The sequence below is a fragment of the Gymnoscopelus braueri genome (genome assembly GCF_963280865.1).
Source record: "Gymnoscopelus braueri genome assembly, chromosome: 10".
Lineage (NCBI taxonomy): Eukaryota > Metazoa > Chordata > Actinopteri > Myctophiformes > Myctophidae > Gymnoscopelus > Gymnoscopelus braueri.
This window is the reverse complement of record NC_137611.1, coordinates 26,044,577-26,070,682: the sequence shown is the minus strand read 5'-3', so window position 1 is coordinate 26,070,682 and position 26,106 is coordinate 26,044,577. Positions and strand designations below refer to the sequence as shown.

Here is a 26,106-nt window from a genome sequence, read left to right as displayed (position 1 = left end):
CTCCAGTAATATTCCCAACCCCAGAACAACATCTTGTGAGACCTGCCTATATGCACCATAATTATGAATTCATAATCCCAGGATCTAGACAGTAAATTAAGTATGCCTCTACCCAGTAGAGAATGACATACTAAGATTTCCCAACCTCTCAAAAAAGCAAAAACAATACTGCATCATTAGACTTGGTGAAAAGCCACTGCAGAGGACAGTTGCACAGCACAGCATGCAGATCATTGTTAGAGTCTGAGGGGGGTCATTATCCCTTGTAGAGCAATTACAGCACATTACGCTACCAACATAGAGTTCCTATTGCCAATACAGTTACAATACAACTGCACTAATGCTACAACGGCAATCTGTGGAGGACCATGCTTTTTTAATCAGGCATATACGATACATTCATCCAGTCCAAAACGCCTTTAACATGCCTTTCTAGCTTTGCATTCACCATGCAACCAAAGGCCGTAGAGGAACACATCAAGCAAGTCCATAATCACTTATATTCCAGTTTATATAGTGTAAATGTTAACTATACAGGGTAAGCCCCGTAGATTTCTGCTGAGCTCCTCCTCACCAACATTCCACGTAGCACGATATGACGGACAGGTGTGGTTTTTGCCACAGCATTCAAAACGTAAGTACTTCCCAGGTTGGTTTCACACTTCGCTCACACAACCAAAAGCATAATGAAATAGTGCTGCTTTAATGTCAGCCCTTCCTTTTACAAATGATGTGATGGAAATTGGAATTTGGTAAATGAGAGAGTTAATTTGGGTAGTTACCCAAATTAACATACTGGAAACAACTCTTAAGAACTACTTAAGGACTCTGAACGCTCTGGGTAACCCATTCCAGCATGGCCGCATTCTGACTGGTTTAAACGGATCGGATAACTTACTCAGACATTATGCCGTCTCTGCCTCTGGCATACCTCTGGTTGAAGAACTCCTCTTCCTCCTCTTCATCCTGACAAAGACAAAACGTCTATATGAAGTCAATATATCCCCATAATTAGGGTGAAATGGACATCTCACTCCACAAAATACAAATGAAATCAGTTCAATCGGTAAACAACTAAAATGCAAACACCTTGGTCAGTTCCTGTGCGTTGGCTAAATTGTCCACAGCGATGGCCAAAAACACATTGAGCAACGTGTCTGTTCACAGAATAGTTAAAGGGTCATAACGAAACAACATTCAGATTTATTTATCATTTTTATTCCAAACTCAAAGACAGTCTGATAGCCCTTTCTGAGTTGACAGCCCTTTTCTGAGTTGATATGACAATTCGACAGCCTACGATCATGTCTCAGGAAAAAGTGATCCACATCATTAGTACAGGGCCCTATCTTGGGCAAAGCCTTACCCATTAGCCTTACCCGCTACCCCTGAATTACGCACAAGGCAGCTGGCACTGTCCCTAAACAGTATCTTGAAGACAACGATTTGTGCTGCGCGTCGTGCACGATGCCTCCGTTCAGTTTCATGAATCCATTGCGGAGGAAATAATGAACGGATTACAACGATGTAACGTTCTCTATAATCAGTAACATGTGGGTGATAATTATGTCGATCAAATATGGTTTTATTCAAAGGCAATCAAAGACAAAACGTCTATATGAAGTCAATATATCCCCATAATTAGGGTGAAATGGACATCTCACTCCACAAAATACAAATGAAATCAGTTCAATCGGTAAACAACTAAAATGCAAACACCTTGGTCAGTTCCTGTGCGTTGGCTAAATTGTCCACAGCGATGGCCAAAAACACATTGAGCAACGTGTCTGTTCACAGAATAGTTAAAGGGTCATAACGAAACAACATTCAGATTTATTTATCATTTTTATTCCAAACTCAAAGACAGTCTGATAGCCCTTTCTGAGTTGACAGCCCTTTTCTGAGTTGATATGACCACTCGACAGCCTACGATCATGTCTCAGGAAAAAGTGATCCACATCATTAGTACAGGGCCCTATTTTGGGCAAAGCCTTACCCATTAGCCTTACCCGCTACCCCTGAATTACGCACAAGGCAGCTGGCACTGTCCCTAAACAGTATCTTGAAGACAACGATTTGTGCTGCGCGTCGTGCACGATGCCTCCGTTCAGTTTCATGAATCCATTGCGGAGGAAATAATGAACGGATTACAACAATGTAACATTCTCTATAATCAGCAACATGTGGGTGATAATTGTGTCGATCAAATATGGTTTTATTCAAAGGCAATCAAAGGCTAGAGCGTGTGAAGCAAACGTCGGGTATAGTGTCCAACGTTATAAGTGCTGTGCTAGCCTGGGACCAGACGAATCTGCCAGTGCAAAAAAAAAATTGCCCCTCAGTGCGGTCGCAGAGTTCACTTCTGAATTAAGTGATTGTGAATGTGATTGTCATTACAATTTTACTGTAATCCACAAAATGAATGAATGTTAAATCCATTGGGTTTTTATCAGCAGTTGCCAGTTAAGACAAATAAAATGTTTGCATCTGCTATAACCACACCAGAACATTTCATTTAATGATTCCAGAACACAAGTGATTGCTGTAATTTAAAGTTCTCTATAACCAGCAATGTGTGAGTGATAATTCTGTGTATCATATATCATTTTATTCCAAGGCAACGTCGCTCTTCCATGGGCAGAGAGCGTAAGATTGCACTGGGGACAGTCTTCTCTTAAAGGCAATGGCATCTGGCACAGTGATTGGTTTTATTAATGTAACGCCCAAACCACACCTATGCATAATGTAACGGGTAGGGCAGGTGTTTTAGAGATAAGGCTGGTGTCCGAAGATAGCAACTTTTGCACGGGAACGCCCCTTGCGCCACGCTAAATCCCCAAATAGTGGGTTTAGCAACTCTTGGCTAAGAAAGGGCCCTTAACTCATCTGAACCTTTGGAGGAGCTCCTTTGCGGTCGCTTCCCATAGGGTTTGACTGTGAAAAATTGTAGTGGGAAAAAAATCACTGTGTGTGAACATGCCCTACATCAAGGGCACTCTGAGAGGGCTCCTCTGATTAACTCTGATTCTCAGGGTGTGGGCAGGGGATGGGGTCAAGTAAGGATACAGTTTCCAAACAGGGTGAGCACTATGAAGTAGATGGAGGACCACATGCCAGACTGCACGCCACCCTGGGAGCGGATCCCATCGTACATCACCTCATTCCAGTCCTCACCGGTCAGAATCTGCACAACACAAAAGCAGATCATCAGAGACATTGTTACATTTCCTGTGTTTCATTTGGCATCTGTGAATGGCCTGAAAAGATGTAATGTTATACAGACATATTTCAAGTCCAACAAAAACCAAGCAAGGAAAACTGTGCATAATGCATATACTGCAAAAGACAAAGCACCGTAATTAGTATAGCCATCAAGACATTATTCCACAGAGCATAATTGTCAGCAGATCTGACACAGATGTTTTTGTTACAGCTTCCAATGAGATACTAGGATCTCATTGGATTCTTTCATGTTTTACTTGACTGTGAAACTTGTGTGCATATGTGTGCACTGATGCGTGGGATGATCGCAGAGGCAGCGGTTGGATAGCGAGTGAGCAGTGTTGTTTAATCTTTGCCTGGGGTGAGAAATATCCCAGGGTGCAATGTGTCATGGAGAGAATGCAGAGAGTGAGAGAGAGAGGTCTGTGGGAGCCAAACCTGAAACACTGTCATGATGGCAGCTGGAAACGTGTCAAAGTTGGTGGGAGTGTAATCTTCAAAGATAAACCTAGAGGGAAAGCAAAGAGAATGAATGCAGGGGAAAATTATGACCACATAAAGAAGAGAGGGAGGTAATAGAGGAGGAGGACACACAGAGCTATTTTCATCCAGACTAGTCATTTCCTTTCCCCTCCATCAAAGACACACGATTGAAGGGACTATTGTTTGGTTTTTCAGCGTATGATTACTGCTGAAAAACGGCGGCATGCGTTCAGTTATGCAGTTTGAAATTCACTGGGCAAATCAGCACAGCAAATCAATGAACAAGGAAAATATAAAGGCAAGGGGAGAAGATGAGATCAGTCTCTGATAAACCCAACATTAACCACTTTAACCTTGCTGTATATGCCTCCAGGGGCCCCTCCTTTATTCCCTCTACACCAAATCTCTTCACTGAAAACAGCCAATCTACAAGCTCAGTTTTGAGCTTGTAGATCAGCTATTTTTGCTCAATGTTCACCTATCTTTGCCTAATGTTCGCCGAATGTTCTATTATGCTAGAATAGGGACGCATGGGTTCCTGTGGTTGAGGGCCAGAGTACTGAAATCACTTGTGCAGACATTGTGTCCTGAAGGCGTTACTCACCTGCCTCCAAAAAGCTGCATGCCCAGCAGGGCAAAGACCACAACGAAGAGGAAGAGAAGGAAAAGCAGGCTGATTATAGACTTCATGGAGCTCATGAGGGAAACCACCAGGTTCCTGAGAGACGCCCAGTACCTGGCAGAGAGAAATGCCGCATTAGCTCATCCTTTATTTAAACAAATAAAACACATGAACGCAAAGGTACTGTCCTTACTTACTTATATAGAACAAGCGGAAAATGTTTTTCTTTTTCTTTTTTCGTGCCATGTTATCAGCTTGCCCAGAGTTGCCAGCGTTATTGCGCTGACAACACGACAACACACTTATTCTGATAAGTCCTGCCCCAGCTCGTAAGAGTACAGTGCAGTGACAAATATCACCCTCTCCGCCCGGCTTCCCTCCCCCGAACATGTGTTCGTAAAGAGTAGACACTACTGGGCAGCTACTTTACCATTGCGCCACCCGAGGCGCGGTGGGTGTCACTCAGATCAGCGGATATCCAGAGCTATCTATGAATCCCAGTATCTGTCCCCTCTAATGTAATGGGTACATGTAATACCCTGCCAGATGCTCTGACAAGAGGTTCAACAAATACATAAGATACAGCACATATTACATAGCCTGATAGGACGTGCATTTGCAACTTGCATCACCCCCTACTTGCATGGTTCCAGAGTAGGCCATTGCCCATTGGGGCACTGGCCTAGCACCGGCCTAGTATACTGTAATCAGAAGTAGTGTATTAATGCAGATACTTACTTGGTGATCTTAAAGATCCTAAGGAGTCTCAGTGCCCTCAAAACACTGATGCCAAAGGACATGCCAGGTCGGAAAAAGCCCCAAACCACTTCGAAGATGCTGCCACAGATGACCTGCACAGAGTAGTGAACCCACACATCAAGCACAGTATAAACCTGTTAATCAGGCTCACAACCAGAAGCCTGATTGCTTTGTGTAGAAACCCTGGCAAGGGCATCTTCCCCATTTACCCAGATTCATCATATACTGTACCAGAAATTCCCCTTCTGGTTTGCATGATATGAACATTATTCCTCTGGGTCATAGTGCATGCAACCACATGGATTGGCGTTAGGGTCTCCTGCAGGGGAAATCAAACATCTACTGTCCATCCAAAGGGGAATCCGCCCATGAGGCTTCTGGGTTTCAAGCAGGGCTACTCTGATATGTGCACAAAGCTATGGCAGATGCTCACTGTGAGATGAACAAACTCACCCCACAGTCAAAGCAGTTGAAGGATGAGTGGTAGTAGAGTCGGAAGCCTAGACCATACATCTTCAAGAACATCTCAGACATAAACAGCCCCAGGAAAACAAACTCTGCATAGTCTGGAGAGGAGAACACAATGAGTATCAAAGAAAATGCCACCTACAAATAGCCCCAAAAACAATATAAAAAATGTCAGGCATTGTTGTAACATGCTTGTGCCTAGATACAATATTCATGGACAGTCAACCCTCCAGGACACAGGTTGGGACTGAGACCCACAAAGGAAGATGGAGAGCCAGTCAGGCTGGTTGTGGTGGACGATAGCCACGCAGAAGGTGTTGAGTGCCACCAGACTGAGCACAGTCCAGTAGAAGGTGTCCGTCTTCACCATGCGGCGAATGGAGATGCGGAGCATGCGCTCCTTCCGCCGCATGTAAGCAGCGGGGCCTCGCCGGCCGCCACTGCGGAAGTTCACCCTGGAACGAGACATGCCTGAAACAAAGAGAGAGAGAGAGTGTTGAGAGACAAACCAACAAGACGAACAAGAACACTTCGAGAGTCGGTCAAATAGGAGTTCCAAGGTCTTGTTTTTTTTCATAAACTTGAACAGTGTGGACAAAATAAAAAATACAATGAAGAATGAATAACGGTTTTCTTATTTTTTTTACCTGAATTCTATCGCTCTGACATAACACTTCCCTTTATGCATTATGTGTCTTGAACGTTCCAACCAACGTAAAATGTATGAAAATGTGTTGTTTGACGCAAGGATTTCCCAGCACATTGTTGTGACTCAGAACGCATTGGGGAAGTCTCATGTAGGATTTTCACATCCTCTCAATAGAATAATAGAGGTTCCTTACTGACCTACTGTGTCCTGACCTTCTCCAGGGCCCCCTCGACGTGCACCGGTCTTCTTGCTAGTGGCTCGCTTCAGCACTAAACAGTTTACACACAATTAGGACAGTGTACAGAACTGAGGAACATTATAATAATAAACATAGCCTTCACATTGCATCTAATGTTCTGCTTCAAAAATTACAATTTGCACAAAATAAGGCTGCCAGACTGGTTCTGGGTTGTTCTTATAGAACAAGTGTGAAAGACATGCATGAACGTCTTAATGGCCATGTGTCAAAGAAAGACTTTCTGCTAGTTTACTTACATATTTTCATAGAGTATTTTTTTAATAATAATATAACTTGCTGCTCAGATATTCACACATATTCCACTCGTGGGGCGAGTGATGGACAGATAACTTTACCTCTACAAAGTCCAATTCCATGAAGAGAGCTGCATTTTATAGGTCAATTGTACTTTGAGTGAGATTCGTAACACCAGAGAAAAAGGAAACTTTAACTTCATATAATGTACACTCAAAACATAAAATAACATATTTTCTTACCAGATTGATAGTGCTACTTTTTTAATCTGTTTTGTCCCTGTTAGTCCTCTTTTTCTGTGATACTCGACAATTTTTTGTTGCTGTTTTTAGTATTTATTTGTAATACACTATGATATTTTATATTATTTTTGTTAATTTATTTTAATGTCTTGGGCCCCAGGAAGACTATCTGACGTTAAGGCGTCAGCTAATGGGGATCCGTTTAAATAAACAAATAAACATTGAATTATGAAGCCTGAAAATGTAATATCTAGCTTAGGCAACAGTGTATGGGAAAAAAAGGCCTTCTCAACAGACAGTACAGCAGACTGCATGCCCAGTGAACCTTTTCACTTTTCTGTTACCAAGACAACAATTATGCCCACAGTTATCAAAGCTAATTACAGTAACTCCATGCAGTTGAGTTGTAGCTACATTTCTCAGACAAAGCTGAACATTAGTATGCTTTACATTAGAAATGTATGCTTTACACTTAGGTTCCCACTGAATGGAGGACATAGTGGGGTTTTCCTTGGTAACCAGTATGCCAAAAATAGAAAAACATAAATATGTATAGCATTGGTGCGTGCGTGCGTGCGTGCGTGCGTGCGTGCGTGCGTGCGTGCGTGCGTGCGTGCGTGCGTGCGTGCGTGCGTGCGTGCGTGCGTGTGTGGGTGTTTTACCATCTAAAGCCGATCTACCAGAATTCTTATTCTCCTCTTGAAGCATTACTTCCTCTGTAAAATACATAATGAAAATTGCGGTTAAATACAAAACTGACAATGATTTTTCACACAATTCGATTTATATGCATATATGGGACAAAGAACCTCTCAATCAAGGTGGAATCAACCTCTCAACCAAACACTGTTGAAGGCTACTTCATATAATACATGTATATACATACAGTATAATGCATACAGTGTCACTCCTGCTCTCTCTTCACTGGCTTCCACTGGCACACACATGCATTCACACATGTACAGACACACTCCCATGCACACACACACACACACACACACACACACACACACACACACACACACACACACACACACACACACACACACACACACACACACACACACACACACACACACACACACACTCCCATGCACACACGCACGCACACACACACGTGCGATCACGCACCCACACCCACACACACACACACACACACACACACACACACACACACACACACACACACACACACACACAGTGAGTCAGTCTCACCTTTTTCATCACCCTTTACCTGCGTGGGAGACAAACACTGTACATTGCAGCACTGCGGTGTGCAGCTCAACAAAGCTATTCTAGATTAGAAGATTCACACTACAGTCTAATTTGTAAAGCAGCTAGAGAAGAAATCAACCTCTTGGTTCCTGCATCATTTTAAGCATACAGTATTTGGATCTCTATCTCATATAACGTGTTTTTGTGTTGTTGTTGTTGTTGTAGGTGGTTTCTTTCTTTCATTCTCTTTCTCAGGAGACATGTTTTAAAGATCAGCGAAACTGCGCAAACACCCCACACACATGATCACCACGAAGACACTCATACTGTAGCTCCATCATCCACTGCTGTTCAAACAAAAACATACATACTGTACCATAGTGTGCCCACGAAAATGTCGAACATTTTCTTTATCGCAGTATCGTGATAACAACAATATTGTTACATCTTTATACTTACTATATAGATAAACGCTTAAAGGCTGTGAGTGAATAATGGGTAACAGAACGTGTCTAATGACTGGGTCTCGAGAACTTTGGGTGGGCCTGAGTTATTTAAGCTTAAATATTGTAATGACTGGTGGATGATGTCAATATGACAATTTTGTCTTTGCTTTCCACAAGCGGCATGCAGAAGAGATAGACCAATTGCATATAGCGCGTACGCTTGCTGCTTGTGGGATGCGTCTGAAACGCGCCTGAAACTTGTCTGAAGTAATCACATAAGCGTTGTCGAAAAACGTCCGCGATCAGCTGCGGCTGCCGCCTCGCAGCCATGAACGCGACCGAACGACGCCCGGCGGAATCCAAGGCATGTGAGGACATTTTCATGAATCTCATTCATCCCTTCTGGAATGCCTTCCAGGCCCACTCATAGATCTACCCCTGCTAGGTGACATTGACCTACAGTACAGTGCAGCGCTTGAAGGATAAAGTTTAGCTGCGCTAGTCAGTTAGCCAATGAGTACCATGTTTTTGTGTACATACAGTACAGTAATGATCTATGCTGTCCAGTACCTGCTCTGTCTATCCAGGCCCGGTAGCCATTAAGTTCTCTTTCCACTTGCTGCTGGCGTCTCAACTTCATGAATGCGCGTCGGTTCTCCACCCTCTCCCTTTCCTTGGCAAATTCCCTATAGAGAGGAGAGCAGGGTGAAACGACAACCTCTCTGCTCAGAGTGGTACAAAATACACTGACGTATGATGTGTAGGTTATGACGTTAAAGCACTGATATTAACACATGCACACAAACACACATGTTTCACACGCAAATACACGCCCGTGCACAGATAAACGTTTATGCGGGCCACACATACACAAACATAGAACATAGAAGCTGTCACATATATGCACACACACACACACACACACACACACACACACACACACACACACACACACACACACACACACACACACACACACACACACACACACACACACACACACACACACACACACACACACACACACACACACTACTTACACACACTACTTACACACTTAAAGTATGCATGCACATATGAACAGATTAATGTATGTGTACTGATATGTGCACTGATACTAATATGTACCTGTATATTCATGTATATGCTAAACATGCATACTGTATGCCTGTGCATTGCACGCACGCACGCACGCACGCACGCACGCACGCACGCACGCACGCACGCACGCACGCACGCACGCACGCACACACGCACACACGCACACACACACACACACACACACACACACACACACACACACACACACACACACACACAATAAGTGTGAAGCAGACGGCACTGTGTCTGCCATGCTGTAATTGTGCTCACCCTGAGAGCACTCCCAACACCAGGTTCAAGACGAAGAATGAGCCAATAATTATGAGAGGAATGAAATATATCCAGTTCCACGTGGGACCCAAGGCATCATTGGTCTGAAAGTAGAATGACATGCATATAAAGCCTATTCAATTCAGACTTCAGCAAAAGCAGCTTGGGTACAACAACAACAACAACAATCTTAATACAACCCAAGAAAGCACTATGGCTTGTTTCCATTCCATGGGGTCCTTTGCACTAAATTCATGGAAACATTTAATGACAAACTCACATTGTAAAGAACAGCCGTCCATCCCTCCATGGTGATGCACTGGAAGACGGTGAGTACAGCAAACAAGATGTTGTCAAACTGGGTGATTCCATCATTGGGGCCAATCCAGGTGTCATTACAGTCATACTTCTCCGGACACTTCCTCACCCCACATGCAAACTCCGTCTCTGTCGAGTCTACAGTCTCATTGTCTACTTGAGAACAGAGAACAACATAGGTTAATAGAAATGTTACAATTATATTCAGATGTACAATATGCATAAAGTCTTCATATTCTGTTAATAGATTCATAGAGTTACTTTCAATCCTGTTAAAACACACAAGCCATACTGTACTTGCAGTTAAGAACAAAAATGCTAAGTAAGTTACTGACCCTCGGGAAATAAATACGTATTTTAAAGAATGTTATTGTGAACTTTACACCTCAAATAGCTCTGCTGGACAAAGTGCAATCGATTACTTGTTAGACTAAGTAAACTGACTAAAATGGATAAAGAAGCAGTAGCAGATTTAGAATATTTTACATAAGAGGAGGTCAATGCAGCAATTAATCAGTTTCCAAACAACAGGTCCCCCTGAGCCCAAGGCTACATTTGTGATTAATTTATGAACTAGTTAAGGGTAATAAAACAAAACAAAAACGCAGCTTCTGTATTTGTAAACTAAAATATTTCAAATTCCTTTTTATTATAATTAGGCACATGCCAGGGTACTTCACATAGATTACGATCTCGACATACACAAATGACATCATCATTTTATTCATTTTGCGTCTTTGCCCTGGTATGTATCTGTCAGTAACATGGCAGATTAAATGCTTGCATGGCTACAGGTGAGCACATTTCTCGCAGCACTCCTTAACAGATAACAGTCCACTGAAGACAGAAAAAAAAGTGAGAGGAAGAATAAGAAGGGAGAATAAGACCATAATCCAAAAGTTTGGACTCATTTAGGCCAGGTTTTCACAATTTGGAGGGAGAAAGGGTATCATCTCTCTCTAGGTAGTGTTTCTCATATGGATGAGGTACTGCCCCCCAGGGGGCGTTCATAGGATCTCTGGGGCATGACAATTGTGTAATTATGTAGCTGGAAGTCTGTTATGGCTGGCCAGTCTTATTCATTCCCAACTTTGGCCCTTCATAAAAACTCTATTTTTGATAACTTGTCAACAAATGCAATGGATTCTTTTTCAGGACACCCAATTGTATTATTGCATTACATTATGCATTACGTTTTACTGTCCTATTTTTAAGAAACAAAATCACCCAAATAGCTATTCACTGCTATAGCTAGACATGAGGGCTGCCCTGAATCATTAGTCAGAAAGCGCCAGACCCCAGTCAACTTAAGTTCTTTGCTCTTGACCTGTGGTTAGAAGCATCGTTCCTTGCTAGATCTTCTCGACTGCACTAATGGAGTCACATAATTCTGTAGGTCATCAAATTTCACAGTAACAGCTGTATATTTTTTCAGGCTGCAGGCAGCCAACATTACATGAATTGTTTTGTTTCTTATTCAGTAGCCACAATAATAATTATTATAATTGAGTCTCCTTTAGTTGTTGGGGTATTTGTCCCTGCACATTTGCACATTCTGTGAAATACAGGGAGAAGGTAGGGGTTAAGTGTTTTGCTCAGGTACACTTCGACACATAGATTGGGCAGTTGATCCGGTGACCGTCCGATTCCCAGACAGCCTCTCTACCCATTCAACTATGGCCGCTGTACCAAGGTTGCTCATCCATACAATCCATTATCCACACCAGACTGACAATGTCCTGGCAGGGCTGGGCAGGCAAAAAAACATCAACAATATTTTCAATAAATGAGAAAAATAGGTTGTGCTTCAACAATGGGTTTTCTCAGTGGAGTGGTAGACCCAAAATCCAGTATACATATCAAAAATAGGAATTGAAAAATCCCCAAAAGGTAGCACAGCCCAAATTTCAAATCAATGGAGGACAAAGTACTCACATTTCCACTTTATTGGCACACCAATAAACAAATGCTTACGCGTTTAGGCTAAGAGCCTTCATCAGAGCAACAATATTTTCAATAGTTTGTTGATAAATGCAATGGATTCAGCAGGTCTGTGTGTAAACAGCAAATATAAAATTAGGCATTCAAATTGATGTTTTCTAAATTACATGCAACACAATAATAAATTAACCTACATTTTAATTGGGAGTGGGTGAGGGGTGTACGGGAGCTGGATATTGGATATGGGGTGCTGGCCCATAATATGGTTGAGAACGACTCCTATAGGCCCTATAGGAGGGGATGTCTATATTAAATCACCTCACCTCTTTTCAGCAACTGTAGCCGACATTTCAACTCCCAACTTTACATTTCTTACGTTTTCTACAATTGTGACACTTTTGGGTTTTCTTTAGGGCACACATCTCACTGTATAAGCAGAAACCTCACTTTGCTGCTTTAGATAGTCTCTTGACTATTAAACCTCATGCTGAAAGCACCGTGTCTCATTTTTTACAACATTCACAAAATCGAAATAGTCCATTGTCAAATTCATTTAAGGAAGACTCGCAAAAAGAACTGGGTGCTGGACTTACAAATGAAGTTTAGAAAACCTATATTGACCAGCAGTTATGCATATATTGCACTTCTCTCCCAATTGCATAACATATTCAAATACTTCACCCCTCTGTGGGAATCAAGGAACTCTGTCTCACAAATGTTTACAACGCCATAGTGACACCTTCCAAGAAGGCTTTTCATAAGACGTTTCTCCTGCCCCCTCTAACCATGCTATTTGGGGTGGTGAAGCCAGGTAGTTAGGTGCAGTATAAGTATGATATTTGAGGAGGGGAAGCCAGGTGGAGTGGAGGATAAGCATGCTATTCGGGGTGGTGAAGCCAGGTAGAGTGAAGTATTTATAAGCATGCTATTTGAGGTGGTGAAGCCAGTTAGAACGGGGGATAAGCATGCTATTTGGGTTGGTGGAGGCAGGTTGAGTGAAGGATACGGGTAATCTCTTCATCCACACGCGCAAGCCAGAAAATTGCTGCTACAATTCTATAAATCTGAGATAGACATGTGGCTGAAGGAATTGGGAAATGCATTACATGTAGAAAATAATCAGATTCACTATGTCAAACAGGGAGGGACTTTTTTTTCCCTGTGCATTTGTTGTCTGTGTTGGTTCTGTTGTGTTTGTATACTGCTTTTAAAAATGTATAAACAGAACACCTTTTTTATGATCATTATAGTGGGTGATGGCAGTAAATACTGTGGTGTGGCTTGTGTGATTACAGAGCAGTTGTTGGCTAATTAAGAGGTAGCTAAATTAGCCAGCAGGGAGCGTCAACTTTAATAATACCTGTTGGCAGGCTGCTAGCCTGATCAAGGAATGCTTCAGTTCCAAGACAAGACATTCATTCAATTTCATTTCAAGACATGAAAATGAGTAAACCTGTCATTCAGTAATCAGGCATGGACGATTAAAAATGATTAACAGAAAACAACAAACATGAGCTAGAAAGACAGACAGACAGACAGACAGACAGACAGGGAAGGTAACAGTGAGATAGAAGTGCGCAGAGAGGGGAGAACAAACAGAACTCTCATCAGAACACTGTTTCAACTATTCTGACTAGAGGTTGTGGTCGCTCCGTGGCCCTCGCGTCTAGAGTTTGGACCGCTACGCGGCCCTCACACCCACGTTGCACTGCCGATCCGACTGATATGGCCATATACATGTATGGAGATCTCTGTATTTGTCAGTCCTTGTCCCTTGTATGGGCCTAAATCGAGATCCCTGATGTCATTAGTATATGGCCATATATGGGCATGTCCCCTTTTGTGGTCATATATGGAGCTGAGGGATTTGTTTGTGCCTGATGCCATGATGACACATTGAGGATAGACAACAGACTAAATATTTGGATGTAGCTGCTTTGGTAACTCCTTAGTATATGGTTACGGCTGAGTCATGGTGACATGAGTGTTATGGCGTGGTCCAACCGCCCGCCTGTCCTCCCTTAAGCCAAGGGCTTGTGTGTGTGACAATCCCTTCGTGCATACACACACACACATGCAACATGTTGACATAATGAAGGGACAAAAACCACCTGCCTCAAAACAATATTGATGTCATTTGATAATGTGCCCATCCCAAGCAACCGTGCTGTTCCAGCTCAAGTGAAAATAAACACCCTCTGCTTTGATTTGATTACTTCAGCGTTGCATTGCTCTCTCCCTCTCTCTCCCTCTCTCCATCTCCGCGCCCGCAAAATAAAGTAGACTGGACTGCACTTTCTTGCTATAATGATATAGCCTATAACCTGGATATACATGAAAATAACACAGACCCCCCCCCTGGCTTTGTTCCTAATGTACGGTGCGTGTGTGTGTGTGTGTGTGTGTGTGTGTGTCAGTAACCAACCTCAGGCAACAGCTAATTCCCCAGTGATCTATTCTGTACAGCTTTTAGATCCCTCTGAAATTCAAACATCTTCAATGAATGTTGGCAGAGTGTAAGGATGTTACCATGGATGCTATCTGACGGCAGGCAGGTGTGATGAAGCTTTCCGCTGTAGAACTCCAGACCAATGATGGCAAACATGAGGATGGCGAAGAACAAGAGCAGGCCAATCTGGAGCAGTGGGATCATGGCCTTCATAATGGACTTCAGCACTATCTGCAAGCCTGGAGCAGACACAGAGCAAAGGGCGTCAGTATTATGAACCGCAAACAAAGTACTGGCCTGGGCTGAATGACAGGTTACTGTACAATAGTTTTTTGCCTCAACTGATTGTACACTCTGCTGTCTGGAGAAATTAATTCTGTAAAATGGTTTACACTAAATTGTATAACAGGATGTGTATAATTACATACAGTATTTTTTTGTTGCTATTATAGACCTACTGTAATAGACCAGTGGTTCTCAAAGTGTGGTCCCTCACGGTTCCTTGGGGGGGGGGGGTTCCAAATGAACCCTTACAGGCCTCTAACTTTGTATGTGTACACTCTCTGAGTTATGGGGGCCCTTGAAATTAAAAAAGTCTGAGAACCACTGTAATAGACCGACGTTACATGAGATAAAGAATAGCAGCAGACTCACTGGGGATTCCAGAGACCAGTTTAAGAGGTCTGAGGACTCGCACTGCCCTCAGGGTCCGCAGGTCGACCGGGATGTTCATGTGAGCACCAGCAGTGGCCAGAATCCTGAAGGACAGCAGTCAACAGACACACAATCACGTGCACACACACACACGCACACGCACACGCACACACACACACACACACACACACACACACACACACACACACACATTTCCATCCCAACATTTCTACTACTGTACAGTGGGGAGAGAGACTGTTAAAGGGTAAGACCACTTTGGTAGAGGTTTGGGTTGTGTAGTTACCTTGCCATGATGTAACCCCAAAGGTGGGCAAGAAATGCTCCATTGATTAGAAATTGATAATTCAAAAAATGCTCCTCATTGACTTACATTGTACGGTAAAGCAGCTCTCAAAGTCACTCTTTTAGCACATAAATGAACCCAAACATAGCTGATTCAGGCAATATAGAGCATCACCAAACCCAGTACTGTTTGTTTTTTTAATAAAAATTTCAACTTCCTGTTGATTTTACTATTTGAAGATCTGGATCCGGATCCGCGGATCCAGTCCAGGTTTTCTACTTATTAAAAATGGCAAAATCAACAGGAAGTTGACATTTTTATTTAAAAAAAAAACAGTACTGGGTTTGGTGATGTTCTATATTGTCTGAATCAACTTTGTTTGCGTTCGTTTATGTGCTAAAAGAGTGACTTTGAGAGCTGTTTTACCGTACAATGTAAGTCAATGAGGAGCATATTTTGAATTATCAATTTCTAATCAATGGAGCAATTATTTTTTATTTCTTGCCCACCTTTGGAGTTACATCATGGCAAGGTAACTACACAACCCAAACCTCTACCAAAGTGGTCTTGCCCTTTAACATCTCTTCTTACAGCGTGGCTCCTATGGGCTGACACAGACATCATAGACTGTCCAGTGGCAACCAAGATCCCCCAGGGATTTTTGAAGCAAAAGTGGCCAGCTGTGGTATAGCAAGTTTGGGCCCAAAACACGAACAAATAAAACGGGCTCGACGAATGGGTTCAACTCACTGGCTTGCGCATGGAGGTAGTTCATGATGTAAATGCATAAAGGACACTAGTGCACATGATTCTGGGCTAATGATGTCATCAAACCCATTGGCCTAAACCCGTAAGGAGGGGGAGTATGTGAGCAACCTTCATTGAAATGAGTGGGCATGGATTTTCTATGCCTCCTCCAGATAATATAATATAGCACAATGCTGCTGGCCACATGATGAACCTCATAGAAGCCACGCTGTTATTAGATCCTGTCTTGTTAATTTATGTCTCATACTCCCATTACAATTTCTCTGAATTGCTTGGATGAATTTCTTGTCCATGTCTGTGGCGAATCGTTGATTAAAGAAAGAAAATATGAAAACCTTTTTTTTAATGTTTGCTATTCTGTTCATGTAATGTGCCATGAAAGCACTAACTGCACTAATAAGACCCAATTATTGAAATCCCAAAAACGGAATAGACTTGGACCATGCTGCATTGATGACTGTATACAGCCAGTCAGTGGCGTTTCTGGCACCCTAGGCAAGATCACTGAATTATGCAGTGTTTCTAGGCATAGCATACAGTAGGTGGTAGGCAATAAAACAACAAAGAAAACAAAAAAACAACAACAACAGTATCTAGCACAGCAGGTTTGGAAGGTGGGTGAGTGCACTACCGGTCTGTACCAATGAAAAGTTCAAAGCAACAAAGGGCAATTTAGGAAGAGCAAAGATGAGGAAGAAAGGAGTCAAAAGTACTGTATATAAAGTAGGTGTGTTTTATCTGTCTGTCTCTGTTTGTACTAATTTAGAAAGCGGCAAGATGGTAGAAAGATAATACTAATTATAAACTTGATTGATTGCTTGCTTGGTGTAAGTAACTTCCCTTCACACAATTGAAAAGTGACAGAGAACACAATTCTACTCCACATGTCAGTCAGTCAGTTAGGGCCGTGCAAGAGGTTACGAAATGTACTTGCTCATCCGTGCACTGATGGGTGTTGTTGGTCTTAAAATGAGGTATGGTCTGGCACAATGCTATCTTAGGCACAGTAAAAAAAAAAGTCTAAAAAACGATTGCACTTTAGACCAGCCCTAAGCTGGTCTTAAATCCAGCGCAGTGACACTGCAGATATTTCCTTACTATTTAGAGAGTACATTATTGAGATTAAGATGAGCCTACCTAGGTGGGTTCAATTGCGCGCACAATGATTATAATCTCAATCCATTCAACACAACATTCAACATGGTAGATTACATTTCTGAAAGAAAAAAGAATCAATGATCTGGGCCATGATCAGGCATACATTGCATAGGGCAAGTGTTCATTGCCATCAGCCATTTTGCCATGCTGGGAGGCAGCATCCTCCTATAATTTGAGAAACCTCTGTGGTGGTGAGGCCAAAACTGTCTGCCCGGTTCTCCTCAGTGGCTGGAGCAATTGACTCGACTCAATTGCGCCAATTGAGTCGAGAATTAGATTGTCTAAATAGTGCCCTATTAGTGTCTTTTGACGCATATGGTTATGATTTTAATTGTTATAGTTTTTTTTGTACGGATGGTATAGTGTTATGAAAATGCTCTTAAGAGTTTCAGGAAAAGCATCCAAGGGAAGCGATTGAGAAAAACTGCAACAATTAGGCAGCTCATTAATGTAAAAGCCACATCTTCTTTACAATGATGTAAAAACACAGCAGAGACAAGACAAGAATCATAGCAGACAACGGCAACCCAGTAAAACTAACAGTCACACAGGTTTGGAGATCATTATTTGTTTGTGTGTACACTAAACAAAATAGCTGAAAGATCATGTCTCCTCTAGCGTCCGTCCATATTGCTGGTCCGGAACGTGAGTGAGTGAGCAAAGGGAGCAAGAGAGTGAGCAAACTTATGTAATTAGCGTAACAGATTCTAAGTTTTACGGAGATAAAGAACAATATCCACATGCACCTAGCAGCCTTCTGTACTCACATCTGCCCACTCACTTACTGATCTCTCTCCACCTACACACAGACATCGAAAAACAACATTCAACCAAGAAGGGTGGAATCAAAACACAGTAAAATCCTGCGTTTCAATTTAACCACTTAAACCCTATATACTTTGTTGAAGTAATAAGTATAGACCCCTATACAGGTCTATACTCGGTCCCCTCCTTTTTTCCCTGCACAAATCTCTTCGCCGAAAGTAGCCGATCTACACAACACGTTGTGAGCTTGTATTTTTGCAGAATGTTTGCCTATTTTTGCCGAATGTATTACTATGGCATGTACAGAATATGGACGCTAGGATTTAAGTGGTTAACACTCAGGATTTTACTGCACAGCTTTTCAGTCTGCTCAAACAAGGAAAGAAGTCACATGGTCATTTTAGTGACAGTAAAACTACAGGGTGATAAGCACACCTTCAGAAGGTGTTAAACCTTTGTTACAGTTTTTCTCAATCGCTTGGATGCATTTCTTGAAGCCCCACACCATTGGGGGGAATTGGGCCAATACAATGCACTTCCCATTGTGTTCACACAGAATGCAAAACACTAAACAGAGTTGTCATGGTGTAGATGCAATTCTCATTCCACTTTGATGTTCCAGTCAAAACAGATTGCATTTTTCTCAATTGGCCATGTACTGTACATTTCCCATTCGCATAGACACAGTTGTTCATTGGCTAAAGCATTGCATACAAAATATGTGTTCGGCTAGCTTGACAGGTGATTGGAGTGAGTAACTTCCCTTCACACAGATGAAGAGTAACAACAAATGCTGTTAATTCAATCTCATAGGTACAAATTGTGAACACAAAACCATTCCAGTGCACTTTTTCTATGTAAAAATGGAGTAAGAAGCAGGTGTCAATCGTTCCGTGCAAGAGGTGTCCTAGTGCATGGTGGAGGGGCAATCGGGAGAGGTGCACACTGAGGACGGTTGTACCGTAGACAGAGAGAGTCCAGTAGAACTTGACTGCACTGTTTATCCCCTGAGGGGTGATTTCTGATTTGTTGTGCTGCAGTGGAACCAAAAAGGAAAACAACCATACTATAGAATAGATGAAAAATATATTTAATGTGTGTCCAGGATTTTTCTTTTCTTTTCTTTTTACATTGACAACAACACAATGTACACAATCTGTACTTGTTTTGCAAATACTTTGAATTTTGAGTGTCAGGGTTTATGCAATGATCAGAAGATGCTATACATTTGGTGACATTGTTGTAACAATTGTTAGTGTCTTTTGATGCATTGTGATTATCACTTTGATTCTTTTGCATGGGTGGTATTAGTGCTATGGCAAATTATTTTACTGTGTTGGGGATTGCATCCAACCGATTGAGAAAAACTAATTTGGGATTGTTTTGGCCCTTTTTATGAGGGCAAACTGAGGAAGTGATAACAAAGGGTTATGTTTGTTTATTATTTCAGAAATATAATCAATTTAGTAGTGCCTAGATCTTCATCATCAATGCAGCCCTTAACCTTTATATCTCTGCCAACATGTTTTAATTGATAACTGGCTCAGTTATTATGAGCTTAATTAGTATTTCCATTGATTTATGTGAAAATTACCACATAAATCAACCAAACTCCAACCCCACCCACCAACTTTTGAATAGCGCTTGGAAGTGTGTGTAGGGGGGTGTACATGTGTTTGAGTGTGAGTGGGGGAGAGTAAATACATGGCAGGTACTCAAAGTGTGGGCACACACACAAAAACTATTGAAAGCATTTAGAATGAGAGATAGGCAAGTTTGACAGAAAGAGTGACTGAGTGAGCGAGCGAGTGACCGAGCAAACAAACACACATACGAGTGAGTGAGTGAGTGAGTGAGTGAGTGAGTGAGCGAGCAAGCGAGTCAGAAACTGAGTGAGCGAACGAGCAAGTGAGAGATCCAGTCCTTGAAGGTAATTCAAGTATTGGATGTATACAGTACGTGTCTGTGTGTGCGTGTGCGCGTGTGCGCGTGTGCGTGTGTGTGAGTGTTGGACATCGAGAAACACAGAGTTAAGAGACACACACAGATGTGACAGAGATGCTGTATTGCTTTCAATAATTATTTTTGTAAGACAAGAAGTAAGGCAGAGGGAGAGGAGTGGGAGTCTGCAGCAATGGCCATCAAACACTTTCAGCATAAACAAGCAAACCAGCAGCTCCTTAGAATGTGCACTTTGAGCTGCAAAACTTTGAAGAGCTCCCAGAGAATTACAGCACAGATACAGTATGTCTCCCTTGTGGCAGTCTAGCAACTACTTGCGCACACGCGCGCACACACACACACACACACACACACACACACACACACACACACACACACACACACACACACACACACATACACACACACACACACACACACACACACACACACACACACACACACACACACACACACACACACACACACACACACACACACAATTTACCACAGAGATATTTTACTGTCATAGCCAAACTTTACAGTAACCAAAGACAGAAGAATACGGCATTAGCTGTTATGACAATTACTTCAATAATCATGTCATATACAGTATGTATGGTATAAATAATAGACAATACTGTACTGACAGCTTTCAAAGTTCCACAGAAAACAACACAGTCCAATTGAAAGGAGTGCAAGACATCAGGAGTCTCAATTGTAGTCTACTGTCTATGTACCTACATTCGATATTTAATATTCATTATTCAATGACTGCATGCATTCAAGCAGCACACAGAGAGGCGGATCTCTTCCTGTCTTTAAGGGTCTCACTGTTGTACACTACATTATTGCAACAAAATGAATTCATACATGCCCAGAATGCAATCTCTCCCACACACCTACACCTACACCAAGAACACAATGGAAAAAACACACCCAGAAATCACAGTATTGCATCATGTTCTGAGCACAGTAATGAACAGCTCAAACAATGTTAAAATGTGGAATTAACATGTTTGTGACTACCGTACACATACAACATGCTTTGGCAGCTTGCAAAACAAACTGTGATATTAAAGGTAGGGTAAGTGATTTTCTTTGGTTAAAATAAGTGTTAAATAGCTCTATATTCTGATAGTACTCATTGCTATAGAGTGTTTGTTCAGTAACAGGAGTCTCCATGTCTCTCCAGCGATTTATTAAACAAAAAATGCCTTTTCAGTTCAGTTTCAGTTTAATCTCCAATTTTATCTAATCAGGATAGAGAACTCAGTCAGGATATAGATTAAACAAGTGAAATTGGAAGTGATGACACCAAGAAATGAGCAGACAAAATTGGAACTGGAACACTATACAAACTAGAAAAAGTGCTCCTCGGAGCACAGGTCTCCGCCAGGTCAGGTACGTTATTGTGGCCTCCTGGTGGCGCTATAATAGGCCAATGTGAAAAGGGTGCCATTTGTTCAAGGGCTTTTCACTGCAATCGGACACTGCATTCATGATTTGAGGCATTTTGTTCCAAAAATATGTTTGCAAAATTAGACCTGCTGGTGGCGCTATAACAGGCCAATGTGAAAAGGGTGGCATTTCTTCGTCGGCCTAATAGAAATGTGCGTGTGAAATTTCACGTAAATCGCAAGCTGCGTTCATGATTTGAGGCATTTTGTTCAAAACGGAACAATCCTGCAAACTTTGGAAGCCAATCTTAGGCAATCAGGATGGAATATGGGAAATCGGATAAATCCGTGTTGATCACATGACTATAGAGATACTGTGTACCGATTTGTGTGATGTTGGACAATATCTGTAGGAGTAGTATCAATAAATGTGTTTTGCACATTTCGGCCTCCTGGTGGCGCTATAACAGGCCAATCTGAAACATTTGGGCCAGAGGTTCTGAGTTGGCATCCAGGGAGTGTGCGTGCACAGTTTCGCAGCGGCCGGGCCAACGGTGCCAGAGATTAGCTGCTAACGGACGGACAGGACGGACACACGGACGGACGGACGTACGGACGGACAGGGGGTAAAACATACTCTCTCGCCATGCCTTTCGGCCTGGCGGAGACAATGAAGCTGCTAAATGGGTTCTTTCTCCTGATTGGCTGAGATTTTGTCACCTACCTGAAAATGTATTTTCTGTTTATTAAAGAGCTGGAGACTCCTGTTACTGAACAAACACTCTATAGCAATGATTACTATCACAATATAGTGCTTTAACCTTTTAACAAAAAACTTTTTTTTTTAACCCAAAAATATCACTTACCCTACCTTTAATACTACATTGGTTGGGCATATGCAAAATAGGCATTTATAGTCATCACCATGCCGGCTTGTGGTGGATTTTTTTGAATATTTGCTGTCAATAATTGATTGATTGAATGATTATTACCAGAAGCACATAGACCCAGCCCTGAATGTATACTAATGGACTCATAGGGCCCTATAAAGGGCCAGACTGGCTAAACCCACTCATTTGGGATTTGCGTTCCTGTGCAAAAGCTATTTTGGGACACCTGCCTTACCCGCAAAACACCTGCACTACCCGTTACATTATGCATAGGTGTAGTTTGGGCTTTACAATAATAAAACCAATCACGTGCCAGATGCCATTGCCTTTAAGAGAAGACTGCGCAAGCCATTATCCCCAATGCAATCTTATGCTCTCCTCTCTCCCTCTCTGCAGTGTTGCCTGGTCTGCTTATTATAAGCCACATTGGGCTTGTTTTTCTGTAAAGTTGCTTGTAAATAATGGTAGTTGCAGTTGTGAGCTTGTAGATCGGCTATTTTCAAATAGCCAACATATGTAAATATGCACATTGTTTAATGGCCGACATATATAGGTTTGAAGGGCTCATGTGGCCTATTATAGTCGCTTCTTTTGGGCTTGTTTTTATAGACCTGGTTGCTTATTCCTCTCGCAAATTCTGGCAACACTGCTTCTCACGCTGCAGCTGCACTGACGGGATTTTACATTGGACACATATGTCTGACGTTTACTTTATCGGCTCTAGCCTTTGATTGCCTTTCAATAAAACCACATTTGATAGACATAGGTATCACCTACATGTTACTGATTAGAGAGAATTTCATATTTTTGTAATCAGTTCATTATTTCCTGCGTAATCAATGAATAAAATTTAAGTGTGTAATTTGGAGAGCATTGCGCGACGCACAAATTGTCTTCTTTGAATAGACTATCATCTTATATAAACACAATTGACACAAGGAATTGACACTCTCCCTTCTGCTGATTATAGGACAATTTGAATCACAGAGATTTGTTGTGAATTAGGAGAGAGGCAGACCTCGAATGTTGTGCCGTTGTGTGTGCCCTGGCGGACTCCAGACATCCATTGCAGGCGCCATGCTCTACCAAACCAATTTGGCTTAGCGGGTGGTTTTAGATTCCACTATGCGCTGTCCCAAGCGTGTGTGGTCAAAATAGCAATTTTGGGGATAATGCAACAACATGCCCATGGCCACACCTCTAGGCGCAAATAGTGGAGTCGTCATAATGAATAGCGGGAATAGCGGCCGCACAATACCGTTTAGGGACAGTGCCAGCTCCCTTATCCCTAATGCACGGGTAGTGTGCAGTAAATCACGGGTAGTGGGCAGCGGGTGCGGGTATAGCCTTGGCAAAAATAGGGCCCCTAATGTGCTACACATTTTAAAATGACACTATTTCTGAATTAATTAAATCAGTGTCCTACCTATTCTGAAGTGACAACCAACTTGGAACCGATAAACCACTGTTTATCCAGTTCAATTATGAATCATGGCAAGATTGGAAATGAGACCACCACTGCCCTCCTATAAAACTCTTGACACTATCCCCACCGTGGGGAAGAGTTCTAGTAATATGAGCTATTAATTGAATTTCTATAATTATTTGGGGGATCTGCGTCATCGGTAGAACAAGACTTTTATGTCCCTATTTTGGGGCAGGCAGATTGGCGTGTAGCAGACAGATTAATTGAACATTTCCAGAAGTGAAAGTAGATTTTTTTGTATCTTTTCCCCTTTTCTTCAAATTTAGTCGCTATGACAATTTCCAATTTTCCCCACACTTGCGTGTAACACTGCTAAGTGCTAACACCTAAAATTGGTCATGTCAACTTCAGCTTTATTGTCACATCACAAGTTTATAGGTGCTAAAAACGTGGGTGAAATTCTTTGTCTTACAATATCCCATCATTTGCAGTTTCAAGAAAGGAGAAAAGAATAGAGAAAGAAACCAGGTCAGATATGTCAGTCAGATATGTCAGTCAGATAGATACAGTACATACGTACATGAGGTGCATGGTTGACAATTGAATAAGGGATTTAAAACAGCAGCAGAAAGTAACAGATAGTAACAGATATATAACTAAGGTGCATGGTATAAAAAAACAATAGCAATACAATTGCAGTTAAATAGCAGCAGTCCATTGTGCGTATAGCCTCTCGTGCAGACCTGAGACATCAGTTAGCAGCAGATATCAATCATGTCAGTGTATACATACTGTAGGTGGCAGTGCCAGTGCAGCAGCAGTGGAGCACACCTGCAGTCATTTAGATACACAACGAATGATCCAGTGTAGCGGCCTGTGCCGTCAGGACAACCTGGCAACAGCGCTTGTTCAGTCTGATGGCAGTCAGTAAACTATTCAAAAGGCTGGTGGAATTGCTTTTTATACATCAGTATCGCTTGCCTGGCCGTGGCTGCAGCAGCGGCGTGAACAGATGAGGTGGTGAGTATTGCCTGAATTTCTTCAGGTGACAGAGTCTTTTTCACCACGTGCATGGTGTGTGTGTGGCCCATTTGAAGTCTTGAGCGAGATGTATGCCAAGGAACTTGAAATCACTGACCCACTGCACTCCACTGATATGGAGTATGCTCTCTCTCTCTCTCCTCGGCCTCCTGTAGTACACCCCTGTAGGTGGTCTCGTCATCATCGACAATCTGGCCCATCACACTCAGCATACTTGATGATGACGTTGGAACTGTGCGTGGCCACACAGTCGTACGTGTACAGGGAGTAGGGTTAATCCTATTAGTTATAGTATGGGCTATCTTGTGTACGAAATTGGTATTTTGGCCTGCGAAGGTCATGATGAGGCCACTAAAATAGTTAGAGTGCATCCTCTGGGGGAGAGATGGAGAATGACATTTCCTCAGCAGGACTTATGGCAATCCCACCATCAGAATTTGAGATATAAGGCTAGCGCTAGAGGAAAGCCCATGTGGTCAACAAAATCCGTGGGGTTCATTTTATGAGGAGCATGAAGGTGCACAAGCAAATTACATGCAATTCCAACCAGTAACTAGACGGATCAACTGACTGGCGCTGTCATACTTAGAGCTCTGCTGCTAGCAGAGCCAAATGTCACAGTACATTTGTTGTGTATGAGGACTAGAAAACTGTGTGCAATTAGAAATAACAGGCCATTACAGCTACATTTGTTGCACTCCTGTCCAGGCATGTAGTCCAAGTGAAAGAATGTATGCAGAGTAAGAACACCCACTCACTGTCGTCCACTACGTTTTGTTCAGAGGCAAACGATATCGCTGAAGAGGGTCTCTGACCAAAACGCTGGACAACAGTGCGCAGGTAGCCTGCTGCAACCCTCCTGATTTCGTGTATAAAGGGGCGGGTGTAAAGAGCCGGCGAGAAACTGCGGCTGATCCCATTGGTTCACCGATCTGTCCGTCAACCCCCGCCCCGTTAACACAACATTACGAGCGACGCCCACTGCACTCTGGTTGGTTGGGAAGTGAAACACTTCCTCATACCCAGTACGGGCTATCGTTGGGCCAGGCTTTTATTTTTTAGCAAAACTAAGCAATAAAAG

General features: G+C 42.4%; 1 protein-coding gene across 1 annotated transcript in view; it reads right to left on the bottom strand.

Annotated features, from left to right (window-relative positions):
- Positions 1-26,106, bottom strand: part of LOC308093473 (voltage-dependent R-type calcium channel subunit alpha-1E-like) — a gene marked incomplete at its 3' end in the record, with an annotated part of 65,046 nt that overhangs the window by 23,892 nt on the left and 15,048 nt on the right. The window contains exons 5-19 of the mRNA XM_080439809.1: positions 15,333-15,436; positions 14,759-14,917; positions 10,251-10,441; positions 9,971-10,074; positions 9,170-9,285; positions 7,601-7,654; positions 6,401-6,472; positions 5,813-6,025; positions 5,540-5,652; positions 5,066-5,178; positions 4,310-4,441; positions 3,661-3,730; positions 3,067-3,184; positions 1,090-1,157; positions 899-966 (exon numbers count right to left, since the gene is read on the bottom strand). Coding sequence (XP_080295935.1) covers positions 899-966; positions 1,090-1,157; positions 3,067-3,184; positions 3,661-3,730; positions 4,310-4,441; positions 5,066-5,178; positions 5,540-5,652; positions 5,813-6,025; positions 6,401-6,472; positions 7,601-7,654; positions 9,170-9,285; positions 9,971-10,074; positions 10,251-10,441; positions 14,759-14,917; positions 15,333-15,436 — 1,695 coding nt within the window. The remainder of the gene's footprint in view (positions 1-898; positions 967-1,089; positions 1,158-3,066; positions 3,185-3,660; positions 3,731-4,309; positions 4,442-5,065; positions 5,179-5,539; positions 5,653-5,812; positions 6,026-6,400; positions 6,473-7,600; positions 7,655-9,169; positions 9,286-9,970; positions 10,075-10,250; positions 10,442-14,758; positions 14,918-15,332; positions 15,437-26,106) is intronic.